This window comes from Falco punctatus (assembly GCF_963210335.1).
Source record: "Falco punctatus genome assembly, chromosome: 17".
NCBI lineage: Eukaryota > Metazoa > Chordata > Aves > Falconiformes > Falconidae > Falco > Falco punctatus.
The window spans coordinates 6,448,180-6,461,122 of record NC_137597.1 but is presented as its reverse complement, the minus strand read 5'-3'; the positions used below and the strand labels follow the sequence as shown (position 1 = coordinate 6,461,122).

The 12,943-nt window shown below is 53.4% G+C and overlaps 1 protein-coding gene across 2 annotated transcripts in view; it reads left to right on the top strand.

Moving 5' to 3' along the window:
* Window positions 1-12,943, top strand: part of PLXNA2 (plexin A2) — a 509,765-nt gene that overhangs the window by 436,277 nt on the left and 60,545 nt on the right. For both annotated transcript variants that reach the window (XM_080367686.1, XM_080367687.1), the window contains 4 exons: window positions 3,911-4,034; window positions 5,086-5,239; window positions 6,457-6,553; window positions 10,465-10,579. In XM_080367686.1, coding sequence (XP_080223812.1) covers window positions 3,911-4,034; window positions 5,086-5,239; window positions 6,457-6,553; window positions 10,465-10,579 — 490 coding nt within the window. The remainder of the gene's footprint in view (window positions 1-3,910; window positions 4,035-5,085; window positions 5,240-6,456; window positions 6,554-10,464; window positions 10,580-12,943) is intronic.

The window sequence follows — 12,943 nt, the reverse complement described above, 5'->3', positions numbered from 1 at the left end:
GTGGCCCCAAGCATCCCGCAGGCTCCACACAGGCTGGGGCCGGCAGCGGTGGCAGAGCACAGCATCGTGGGGCACAGGTGCCCAGGGCATATCTTTTTTTTTTTTTTTTTTTTTTTTTTTTTTAGCTTTTTTCTTTTCAGACGAGCCTGTCCAGCCCTATAGCTAAGCCACCATATGTGCAGTTGTGTCCGCAAGTCTTTACTGTCACAGCGGCTTTGTCAGAAGGAAGTGCTTTCCACCCCTGGTGACTCCTGTCCCTTTAGCTCTTCCCTCAGGGCAGCCATCCCCGCATGCCTTTCCAGCAGTTAGTTAAGAGAAAAGCCACCCCAACCTTGTGATAGTGAGCAGAGAAGGAAGCAGGAAAGGGGCTGGGCTGTATTCAGCATCTGGCCCGAGCTGCAGGGCTGCGGGTGCTGCCAGGAGCCAGCTGTGAGGGTACGAGAGCATCAGTCACCCGGGGACGGTGGGCTGGCAGTGCCTGGTGCTGGGTCTGTGTGGTTGGTGTTGCTCCTCAGGCTCCTGCAGCAGCTCCTCTGCAAGGATCACTGAGCGCTTTCCTAATGCTAATGAACTGAATCTTCATAAACCACCTGGGAAGCAGGTAAAGGTTGTTATCTTCATTTTGCAGAGAGAAAACCCTCAATGTCAAGAGGAGAGAAAAGTGTCATTTCCTCTGCCCTTTTGGCCGTGACATTTCAGCATTAACCTATTCCCAACAAGGGTTTCTTCCCTGGTGGCATTCCTCAACCCTCCCCTCAAGCATTTGCAGTTTCCTGGCCTGCTTGGAGCAATGATCATTTTTTAGCTTTTGTCTTAAGCTGTAAATAATTGAGTTTATCTTGCTGTTCCTGAAGCCTCCGTCATATTTGTTTGGAGGCCCCAAGCGCTGGAGTGTTTGTATTTAATTTGTCATCTCTCTCCTCTAATTCTTCCATGTCCTTCCTGCCAGATGGACCAGCTGCTCCTTTGCTCGGTGGAAGGGTGGCGGGTCAGGGTGTGATGCTCATGCTGTGGTTTCTGAGGGCTGGCAGAAAGGGTGAGGGGCAGAAGAGAAGATGTTTTCATCCTTGAGAGAGTAAGAGAGCGGCTGGGCGCTGGAGCAAGCGTGTGTGCGGTAAACACTGGCGCTGAGCCTCAGCTGGGGGTGGGAGTCCAGTTGATTCTCCCCGCTGCTTGTGGGGTTTTACTCCACGGGTTCGGAGTCTGTGTCCTGGGGGTGCCAAGACACCCAGGCAGCTCGGGCAGTTTGGGCAAGGGGGGAAGGGCAGGCCAGCCCCTAAGGCAGCTCCTCTCGGGGCACTTGGCATCCACGTTTGCTGTTGCCAGAGGCTCAGCTGGGAGCAGGGACTTGCATGTACTGGGCTATCACAGAGCCAGAAAAAAAATCAAAACTTTTAATGAAGTGTTGAATGAACAGGTACGGATGGAGGTAGACAGACAGACCTCTGCCCCATCCCACGCGGCGTCAGGCAGTGTGCCCTGTCTTCCACGCCACCAGCCAGAGAGAAGTACTAAAGGAAAAGTGAAAGGATCGGAGTTGTCCTGGGATAAGCTTTCATTATCCAATATTACATGAAGCTTTCCTCGCGCGCTTGTTATGTATTACTGTCTCTTAGAAGCCTGAGTCAGGGCTTAAGGCTCTGTTGCACAGCAGGGTGCGTGCATACACGTGTGCATACCTAGAATTTAAGGGTAATGATAGTAGTGATGCTCATGAATGAGCTGTCTGTGAGGATTAAATCAGTGAGGCCGGGAAGCAGGAGTCGGTCGTGCTGGCGGCACAGCCTGACCCGGGTAGCTCTGGCAATGAACTTGAGCGCAGGAGGGGGCTGGCTGCAGGCTGGGCGCAGGCGCTGGAGCAGACCCGTGGCTGCTGCCCTAAGAGGGGTGCTTGGGGAGGTGGTGGCTGTGGGCAGCGCGTGCCTTGCACCGGGCTTCGAGGAATCCTGCAGGCAGGACGTTTGGGAAGGTGCTGAAAACCAGCGGGAAGGGTACAAAGGTGCTCGCCCTTCCGCGGGCTCGCCCGGGGAACCTGGGGCAGCAGTGCGATGGCTGAGCCACCCAGCACTGCCCGGTGCCTCCGCTGTGTCCTCCCAGCCAGGGGCTTGTTTGCCACACAGGCTCATCCCCTGCATGTGAGGGCAGCATCCTTTGCTCCTCTTCTACAAGTAGTGCTCTGGGAGCGAGCAGAGGCCTCAAGGAGATTGTTAGAGAGTCTCTTCAGCCCAGTGGGATTTGAAACCTGCAAGACTTCCATATGCTGCTCTCTGCAAGCGTGTTATTGTCTACAGACCTATTTATCTCTGTTAGGGCTGTTACCATAAATAGTATGATAAAAAAGAGCCATTCCAGCAAGTCAATGAGATAAAGGCTCCAGTCAAGAGCTCACTTTAAAGCTATCTTACAGATTCACTTAAACCTCAATAATTCTTCCTTTGGCAGTATTCATATTTAGCTCCATTATACTCCAGAAAAAAAGGTTTAAAAAGTGAGAGGGTAAGGAGAACAGCACCAGCGTTTGCCAGGGATCATACGGGTAGTTTGGAAAGGGAAAGTGTAACCTCCGCTTTTCTTAATCAAAAGCAAACAGCCACGCTGGGAGGATGGTGGTCTAGTGTTTCAGAGCAGGAAGCCCTGGTTTTGCCAAGCACTTGTCAGCAGCTGGTCAGAGCTAGATGTGCATGGCAAAATGCAGCCTCTGCGTGGGCAGGAGGTGTTTCTGCTGATGCATGTGTCTGGGACCGCCCGAGCCGCTCCACAGGGAACCAGGAAAACAAGCAGTTTGACAGCAGCACCTTGTTAATTCAAGTAACATATGCACTCAAGCAACTGTCAGAAGGGAATTTGCTGGTGGCATGTGGGGCTGGTGACAGCATCTTGATCCCCTGACCTTTGCGCCACCATTTGAAATAGGGTCCAAGATCAGCAATGAGTGAAGAGTGATAAAGTTTGCTGATAGCTTACTAAGACCACTAATACCAAAAGGCCAACATGTCATCTGCACCCAGCGAAAGGGCTTGGAAGGAAAGGATTTTCCCCAAAGGTTGTAAACCAGAAAATCACTGAGCGGTTCCAGTGCTGTGCTGCAGACTCTGACACCTGGTCTGAAACACTGATAATTTGGCCTTGGTTTCCCCTTGGGTGCTCCTCTACCTGTTGGAAGCAACTTCATGTCACTCCACCCCAAGAACACCTGCAACAGAAAACCAGGGAGAACGAGCCATCCTGGAGCCCACGGCGTGCTAGGAGCAGTCCTGGTCCCTTTGGCGTGCTCAGAGTTTGCATTCCTGATGGCAGGAACAGGAGAGAGCTGGGAGCCCAAGGCACGAAAACTGGCCAAAGCACAGCCGGCAGCTGCTGGGAAATCCCATTCCCGGCCCTGCCGCACTCCTCAGCTCCAGGAGGATACAATTAATGAACTATGTGGGTTTGTTTTAATTAGAATGGAAGCATCATCTTTGTTACTGCCTGTTATTGCTTTATGGTTTAGTTTCTGTACAGATAGATGATGGATTTATGGCTTGCGGGAGCCCCGGCTGAGCAGCAGCAGAGTGCCTGGCTCATCGCGCACCCGCAGCACCCACTGTCGCTGCTGGCACACAGGGCTTAGCAGCTCTGGGTTGTGTCCCAGTGCAGGCAGGACTAGGAATTGCTCACGAGATATTTGTGGTTTGTCTTTCCTCTGATCCTAGATAATTTTTCAGTGCTCTTTGGTCCTGACCTGGAGGTTGTGTGCAATACCTGATCCCGGTGCAGAGCATCGCCCCCGGTCCTGCTGATAACTCCCCCTTCCCCTGGCCAGGGCTCTGCCCTCCTGTTTGACTTGTCCATGGTCAGCTGTAGCACCTCGTGCTGTTTGACATCTTCCCTGGGTGCTTTCTCCGTTCTGATGTGTGCTCATGTGTGGCAGGTGCTCCCCGAGGGACAGCTGCGAGCGAGCAGACGAGCCGTACCGATTTGCAGGCAGCATCAGCCAGTGCATGAGCGTCAGCGTGCAGCCCAGCAGCATCTCCGTCTCTGAGCACAGCCTCCCGGTAGGTGCTGCCAAGCGGGGAGGGGTAGACCTGTTGGTGAGAAGCACTTCCAGCCCTTTTCAGGTTCACAGCGAACAGTCCGGTCTCCAGCCTTTCTCCCTTCCCATCGGCACAAATGTTTTCTCATGAAGTCAGCCTCGCAAGGGGACTGGGGAGGAAAGGGGTCATCCGAGCCGCCGCAGAAGGGGGTGGGGATGGCAGAAACAAATTCCCCTTCCCCTTGGGCCTCAGCTCACATTTCCCTTGGTCTGGTTTCATTAGCTGTTGAAAGGAAAGGCTTTGTTTCCCAAAAACCTCATCTGTGAGCTGTGCTCAGGCCTGGCTCTCTGAAGCATCCCAGCTGTTGCTCCCCAAGCCCCCCAGCACCCCGTAGCAGCTGGCCTCACCGCAGCCCCTTCCCACTCCCCGCCGGCTGCCCCCGCCTGCCCACCAGCACTTGGTGTCGAAACAGTGTGGGGCTGCTGGGAGGCTGCTCGCCCCTTCAGGCACCGGTCTGCCACAGGGACAGTCCCCACTCATGGCGGGGTTAGTGGGGACTTGCCCGTTTCTGGTGGCCACGCGTGCTCAGGGCAGGACTGCCTCTTCCGTGCACGCAGGGGGGCGGTCGCGATGCCGGGAGGTTGTTGGAGCTGTGGTGCGTGCAGGGGGCTCTTGGGGCAGCCACCAGTGCTCGTGCATGAGGAGCAACACGCTGCTGCTGCTGTCATGGGTTCCCAGTGTGGGCCCCGAGGGTAGCGATGCTTCTGTAGAGCTACCAGCGTGACAAAAAGCTGCCGTTGCCACCTTTCCTGAACCACAGTACCCAAAGGCTCAGCAAGGTGGTTTTGTGTCACTAAAGAACCTGCATCCTTGGCTTTCTTCTTCCTCCTCCGCTTCCCATGAAAGGGCAGCTGGCCACCTCCTGTGGGCGGATGGGTAATTTCAGGGGGTCAGTACTGAATGGGAAAACAGCAGGTACTGAACATACGAAGGAAACTCGGGCAGTTCTGCCTGCTAACAAGTTGCTGGCTGTGCTTTGTTTCCCCTCTGCCCCTCCTCTCGCCGGCTGCAGCTCAGCTTGCTGGTGAACGATGCTCCAGACCTGACGGCTGGGGTCACCTGCCTCTTCGGCAACCTGACGGAGGTGGAAGGGCAGGTTTCAGGCAGCCGCGTTGTGTGTGTTTCACCAGCAGCAAAGGATGTTCCTGCCATACCTGTGGATCAAGGTAAGTAACTGATTTCTGGACAGTAATACGATGTCTGTGCTGCCAGAAAGTGCAGCGTAGGTTTGGAAGTATCTGCGGGGTGGAGCAGACCCGTTGGGGTTGCTGCTGCTGGAGAAATTCATGCTCCTGTCAAAGACCATTGAACTCAGGGAGCTAAAAATGCTTTGTCCTTAAGAAATGCCTCCCACGCAGGGACACATAGGCTGGGAGCAGGCAGCACCGCATGCTTGCCCTGTCCTTGCACCCTCCCTGTGCTGCCAGACAGCTCCCCAGGACAGGACAGGAGCCGTCTGTCCCCCTCGGGGTGGCTCATGAGTGGGGCAGGGGCTCACAGCCTTGCCACACTGGGTGGATCCGGAACGCGGGAGCCCTCCCCTCGGCCTGGCTCAGCACCCACGAGTAGGTGGATGCAGTTTCTATTTTTCGGTCCTGATCTTTGGGTTGTTTCTTCATTAATGTCACTGCTGTCATATTTGCTCTTCCCATAACCAAAATGCTACTTGCTTAAAACTCATTTTCTCCTTGGCATCCTTCCAGGTGTCAACTGTGCTTCCCTGCTGATATCTTTGTATGTCTAAGGCATTATATGGAGCCTGAGACTTGGTGAACACCGGGGGCTGAGAGCTGCTGTAGTAGCAGGGCTGGCGTAGACTTACCCACAGCAGCTCCGGGAGAGCAATCTGCTCTTCATTAACCCAGCGCGGAGGCCTCTAAAGAGCTTCTCTAATGCCCTTATTTCCAGCATTGTCTCCTTTTCTGGTCTTGGGCTGCTTCTCAGAGTAGATTGAATTAGTGTTCTTATGCTGGAGACAGAATCCCTTAAGGAACAGGATGAGATTCCAAAATCATTTCAACTGTGACCCATGGGAGCGTGTAGCCCCTGTGTCTCTGACGCATTTTGCCTTCAAGCCTGGTTTGGTTTGATTTGGTTTGGAGGCATTGCTGGAGACGGCCAGCCCTGCACCCTGGGGTGCTCGAGGACGGGGTCTGGCAGGGCGATGCTCAGCCCCCAGCTTGGGGAACTGCTGCAGACCTACCGTGGGTGGGGGTCCTGACAGCTGGGGAAGCAGGGAGATGAAAGCAACTTGCCTTCCGCTTTGTACCCCAGAAGCAGATGGCTCAGCACACTGGCAGGAGGGGAGTGGGTGCCCCCGTATCTGCTGTTGCTTCCTTCATTGCTGCTGGTGGGACTGACGGGCTCTGGTTTATATCCCCAGACTGGTTTGGCGTGGTGCTGCAGCTGAAGTCGCAGGAGACGGGGAGGACGTTTGTCAGCACAGAGTTCAAGTTCTACAACTGCAGTGCCCACCAGCTGTGAGTGCTCCCCCCCATCCCTGACAGAGCCCAACACCAGCTGAAAAGAGAAAGGACTGGGAAATGGATGCTGGGCTCCGGGACCAGCCTGGGGGGGAGGGCATCATGCTGCTTGGTTCAGCCAGGAGACAGGTGTGGTAGAAGGGGAGCCCACCAGTCGCTGTCTTCTCTGAACTTCACTGGGTGCTTGTGTAGCTTTCTCTGCCTTGAGAGACACAGGCGGAGCGAGCCTGAAAAAACCTCAACCTGCTGGTGCCCCCAAGCTGCGCGATCCGGCAACTATGAACTTAGATCCGTCTTCGCAGGCAGCCGGCGAAGGCAGAGCAGAGGGTCCGGCCCGGTGGGCTGCAGGCAGCGGGGAGGTGGGCTGCAGGCAGCTGGAGGAGACAGAGCCCTTCCACGCTGCGCTGGCTCAGAGAGCAGAGTGCTGCTGGCTGCTGCGAGGATGCTCCGCAGGGTGATGGGGGAGGGCACAGCTGCCGGAGGAGGTGGCAGACCCAGACATGTCCAGCCCTGGGGTCTGAGCACAGCGGTTGTACTTTAGATGGAGTGAGCAGAAGGGCTGGTGGCAGGAGCTCCTTGCAGCCCCCGGGGCTGGGGCAGAGCAGCCCTGAGAGCCCCAGACATCAGCCCAGGCATGTGCCAGGCACAGTGCGCTGCTCCACGGAGAGCCAGGGGGCTCAGTGCTGCTGAGCATCATGGAAACATATCGCCCATGGGCACGTCTGCTGCTGGAAGGTAGCACGCAGCTGGCTGGCCTTAAATACATGTTTACAGTTAAAGACACGTTTACAGACCTGAAGTGTTTCTAGATTTCTCTTTAACAAGCTCCAAAGCACCAAAATGAAATGTGGGCAGGACCTGCCAGAAGTTGGACAGTGAATGGCGGGGCTGGGCAGCATCTCCTGTGGCAGGTCAGCTGCCAGCTTTACTCCAGGAGCACAATTTGCTGCTCAGGCTGGCTGGTGGGAGTCAAGAAGGGCCAGCATGGGGTCATTCCCAATCTTTCTGCGCTGGATTCGAAGCCTCAAGCTACAGGGCCTTTCCTGCTGAGCTTGGAAGAGGGTTGTGTATGCTGATGGGCTTGGCTGGCCTGCCATTTTTCTAGGCATGCGTTCATTTTTTCGTTTAATTTTGTTTTGAGCCATAACACAGAGCAGAGGCACTGGGATGAAAGGAGCCCTGTGAGTCCTTCAGCCCGTCCCCCCCCCGCTGCCTCTCACAGCGGGTCTGTATTCATTACCCTAATGACCCCTGCCTCCTCTCATGCTACTCCTCATGCACAGCTCTGCCCTTATATCCTTGCCCCTCGGTCAGGCTGTCCAGCACCAGCCTCTCCTCTAGCTGCGAGCACTTGCAGTCCCTCCAGCAGTTCCTCTGAATTCTTGTGGCTTTGAATTTGCATGAGGGATGGCATCAGGGGGACCCCTGTTCTCATTTAGGAGCTGCGGTTTGAATCAGGAGAGGCAATGCAATGCATCTCTCCTAGCCTGTCATTTGGCTTCATCTGATCATGCCTTTCTACCAGCTTGTGTTCGGAGATAAAGTGCTAACACGGTGGTAAATTCTGCAGCACTTACATCATACTGGACTCGTTATCAGTGAGTTCAACAAGGGCACGAGCCAGCCTGTCAGGAATGAATCACAGCATGCAAAAAGGAGGAAGGAATACAGGTCTCAGCCAGCGGAGAAGAGAGACCTATTGATCCTGAGACTCTTCGTTGCAATGGCAAGGGTGTCTGGAGAGAGCAGGGAGCAGCCGTGCCCTTTGTGGCTGCACGGCAGTCCAAGAAGCCATTGTGGTGTATGAAGCACATACGCCTTGGGAGGTGGCATTAGGCTGAGAGGGGCAGGAGGGGCTTGGGGCTGGACAGGAACGTGCTGCTTTTGCAGACTGGTCCTGTGAAACCTCCTGTGCTGGATCCAGCTGTTGTGACCCCCCGGGCTGAGATGGTTCAGCACTCAGGTGCATGGATCCCTGTGTCCCTGTGTTCCCAGGGAGCTGCAAATGGGTCAGGGAGCGTTGTGGTGGCTTCTGTGTTGAGTCTTTTTTAATAAGGGATAGGTGAGGTGGAGAGAGGCACTTTCTGAAGCAAAAGAGAGACACTGGTCATTTAGAAAGCTGGATAGGGATCAAAGAGCAAAGGTGATGGCCTGGTGTAAACACCTGAGAGCTCAGGATCCTGCCAGGAGCCCCTCGCCCCACTCAGCTGAGGCTGAGCAGAGCTGAAAGCAGCAGCCAGAAAATCACGATACAGCAAGAGATGCTGAACCAAGCTGCTGGCCTGGGTGATCAGAGAGGTGATCCTCCCTTGGACCCAGTGGTGCTGGGGGAAGCAGAGAGCTCCACCAGCACCAGGCAGGAAAGCCAGAAGCCAGGGCCAGGCCAGGTGAGTGAGGGTAGGAGAAGTGCTACAGACCAAAACAGAGGCAGAAATGGGTGAAACAAATGAGTAATTAAATAAGCTTGCAGCTCTTTATATTCTCCCCCAGATTTGCTTGTCCATGATTAGAATAAGTTTCTTTAGCTATTAAGGTCACTACGAATGCATCAGAAGGAAAATACAACTGAGTTATTAAAACACACATTCTTGTGGCAGCAGCCCACAAGATGCATTGCCCTGGCACCTCTGCCCAGAGACCCCCTTGCCTCATTTCCCAGGGTTTCCTGCTTACGGCCACACTCCCACTTCCCTGGCGATGCCCATCTGTCTGTGCTGGCCCTGGGCTTGCTCCAGCGCATCCCTGCCCCATGCAGCTGGCTCCAGAGCATCTCTGCCCCATGCAGCTGGCTCCAGCGCATCCCTGCCCCATGCAGCTGGCTCCAGCGCATCCCTGCCCCATGCAGCTGGCTCCAGAGCATCTCTGCCCCATGCAGCTGGCTCCAGCGCATCCCTGCCCCATGCAGCTGGCTCCAGAGCATCCCTGCCCCATGCAGCTGGCTCCAGAGCATCTCTGCCCCATGCAGCTGGCTCCAGCGCATCCCTGCCCCATGCAGCTGGCTCCAGAGCATCCCTGCCCCATGCAGCTGGCTCCAGCGCATCCCTGCCCCATGCAGCTGGCTCCAGAGCTTCTCTGCCCCATGCAGCTGGCTCCAGAGCATCCCTGCCCCATGCAGCTGGCTCCAGAGCCTCCCTGCCTGCATGGGCAGCTGGCTCCAGCACATGCCTGCTCCAGGCAGCACCACGGTCTCCAGAGCTGCAGTTTATGGCATGGAGCTGAATTCCATGGGCACAGCTTACACTTATGCCAGCAGATGGTCACCAAAACACCGACACGTGGCACGAAGGGCTGGCCTCGGAGATGATGAAGGTGGTTACTGCAAATATTAGCAGCTGTCACGGGCCGTGCATCTAACTGGCCGCCAGTTAGTGTGGGATAAAAATCACCCAGGCAGTTCGCTGGCAGCTGGGCCACCCCATGACTGAGAAGTGTCTGCATTCCTTCAAAATCATTTCATAAACAGTTATTTTCTTCCAACATGAATCAAAAGCGCTTGCTGGACTCTTTGCACTCCAAGGCCAAACAGAAGTGTTACCATTGACTTGGAGCATTCCTGACTTGTAAAACAACCACTCTGGTTTTTTGCCAGGCTTGCCTTGTTTTCCACTTTCTAGAAACTAAAAATCAAGTCTGGTGTCTGTGCAATATTGTGCTTTATTTTACAGCAATGCCATGACGTGCAATAAATCGCAGCTTGTAGTTTGTTATGAAATGAATTGTGAGGTTGCTTAAAGACTTTGTGTGTGTGTTTTCCCAAACCTGTTCATTAGCTTTGTTGTATTGAAACATCCCTCCAAAGAAATTCTTTTCTCATGAAGGACCCTAAGCCAGGACTTCTGGCTAGGTCTGTTACCGCATAGACCTCCCAAGGTAATAACCTCCCCTGTACTCCTCCTTTCTCCCCCCAGGTGCCTGTCCTGTGTGAACAGCGCTTTCCGCTGCCACTGGTGCAAGTACCGGAACCTCTGCACCCATGACCCCACCACATGCTCCTTTCAGGAGGGACGGATCAACATCTCTGAGGTACCAAACTGGGGTTTCAGCTCTTTCTTCTTTGCTTTTCTATGGCACAATTAGCATAACTAATGTTTATGTGAAGTTTTTTGACTTTCTGTGGGTCAGGGCTCCTCTCTGGGCTGCCATAAAAAAGATGCAGCTTTAAAGGAGCGTAGCAAGAAAGTGCCAGTCTAGCTAATGCGGTGTGTCTTGACCTGAACACCAAAGCTGATCCCACCTCTGACGTGTGGGTACACTCAGGTTCAGCAGTAACTGTTATTTGCTGTAGTGCTTTCCTTCAGGGCTCTCAGAGACCAGCGCATTTCAGCAACTTGGCTCTACACACAAGGTGTGTGAGGAGTTGCCCGATGGTAAGCAACAAGTCAGATGCAGAGTTCTTGGTGGGACCCCTTCAGTGGGTTGTGTGGGCAGGGCTGACATTTGTGGCAGGAGCCTGACTGTAAACTGATTAAGAAGGGAATTACAGATGTGAAGAGCCCCAGACTTTGCAAAAGAGACTTGATCCAGGTTCCAGTGCTGCTGACCAGGAGCCATCACTCTTAGCAGTTAATAAAAGGCTCAAGTGGGGCTCAAGTCCAAAAATGCTTTTAACAGTTGGAAGGAGGCATAGCCCATTAACAGCTCTGCCAGATATTCTGCATGTCCCGAGGCAGAGAGATCCATGGAGGAAAGGAATTTGTTAGCACCAATTCCTGATCAAAGGTCACCAGCGCCTTGGTCTGGGGCTCCTGCATCCGTTGTCTTGTCTGATTCCCGTGCTGCTGTCTGCTTCAGGTTCACCAAGTACAGAGCAGATACAGCCTCTGATGCTGGTAGGGTTCTGGTCTTTGCCTTCACTGCTCCTACATGTGGCTTTGTAGCACCTGAAATGGGTGCAGGTCCTAAAGCTGCAAGGGTAAAAAAGGGTTTTAAAGGTGCTTTGAAAATCCTGAGCATCTTGGAGAGCGGGAAAGGCAGCAGTGAGGACACACACAAATATTAGGAAAAAAAAGAAAGGAGAGTAAGGTTAGCCAGTATCAAGACAAACCCGTATCAGTGAGTAATGGAGATAGAGAAAAGCAGAAGAGATCAGTCAGTAGGGTAAAACACTGAGCCATTAAAAAGAAGTGACTGAAGCCACCAGACTGCAGCTAAACCAATAGTGAACTTGAAACTTAACTCATGGGTCTTTCTGGTCAAAATGCTGCCAAGAGGCACACAGATAGAAGGCAAGAACAGTTAATAAACTCCATGTGTAGATGCCTCAGCGGGAATCTGCAAGAGCTGAGGGATGGACAGAGTACACTGGAGCAGACGCTGCCTCCAGCCATCTGCAAGGGACGAGAAGAGGGGCTCACGCAGCAGCCTCAAAGAGCTGCCCCATGCGGCAAAGGGAATGGATGCCCAAGGAAAAGCATCCACCCTGGGGACAAACCAAAAGCTTTCTCAGTCCAGTTCAAAGTCAAGAAACTTCCTTTCAACATAACAAGAGAAAGCAAAAACCTTTGGGTTTCCTTCTCTCGAATGATGTGGAGTTTTTCTCCTTCACACTCAAAGCATCACTATCTTCCCAGGCTTTACAATTATAGTTCTCATTTTTATAGTCTTCAACCCCATGGTCTTAGAAGTGTCTGACAAGTCTGTGGTAAAGTAGGACAATCCCATTATCTGCATTTTTCTCCTGGGAACGCACAGGACTTGCCCGAGATCACACAGAGGGAGCGAGTGGAGGAGTTGGTATCTCTGCCAGTTCCTGCTGGGATCACAAGGACTGCCGTGTCTCCAAAGAACTTCCTCTGCCGTCTTCATCTTGTAGAGGTTTCCTTACCAGGGGATGTTATGTGATATCTAACACCTTCCTGGTGATTAGTTCTGATAAGGTCTGATGATAACGATACAGATGCTTCACTGTTCATCCTGACTTCTCCAGACCTCTGAACATCCAGGCAAACCCAGCCACCAAAAGCTAATTTGTTCGCTTATTTAAGGCAAATGAATTGCCACTTGCGTACACAGCGCAGCGCTAATGCCTTTATTGCAGGCATTTCACTCCGGCTAACGCAAGGCATGAAATAAATGCCTCATAAAGAGTTTCCTCTCTTAAAACAATTCAGATCACAATGTTCTCATTGTGTCATGGCCTGATGTATCAGCAAAATGCGCTCACCAGCATCGCTGCCTTCCTAGCAGGGAGCTGGTTGTGTTTGGAGCCGGAGCAGTGCTGCTGGCACTGCGGTGATAACCATGGTGGTGCCTCTGCCGCGGAGGGAGCAGTGCCGGCACGTGCTGCCCTACTTTCAGTCCCATGTGCCTCTTCTCATGTAAGATTTGCACATGTATTCACACACAGGGGTTGGAAATTTTCTCCTACCTTTATATTTAATTTAAGAG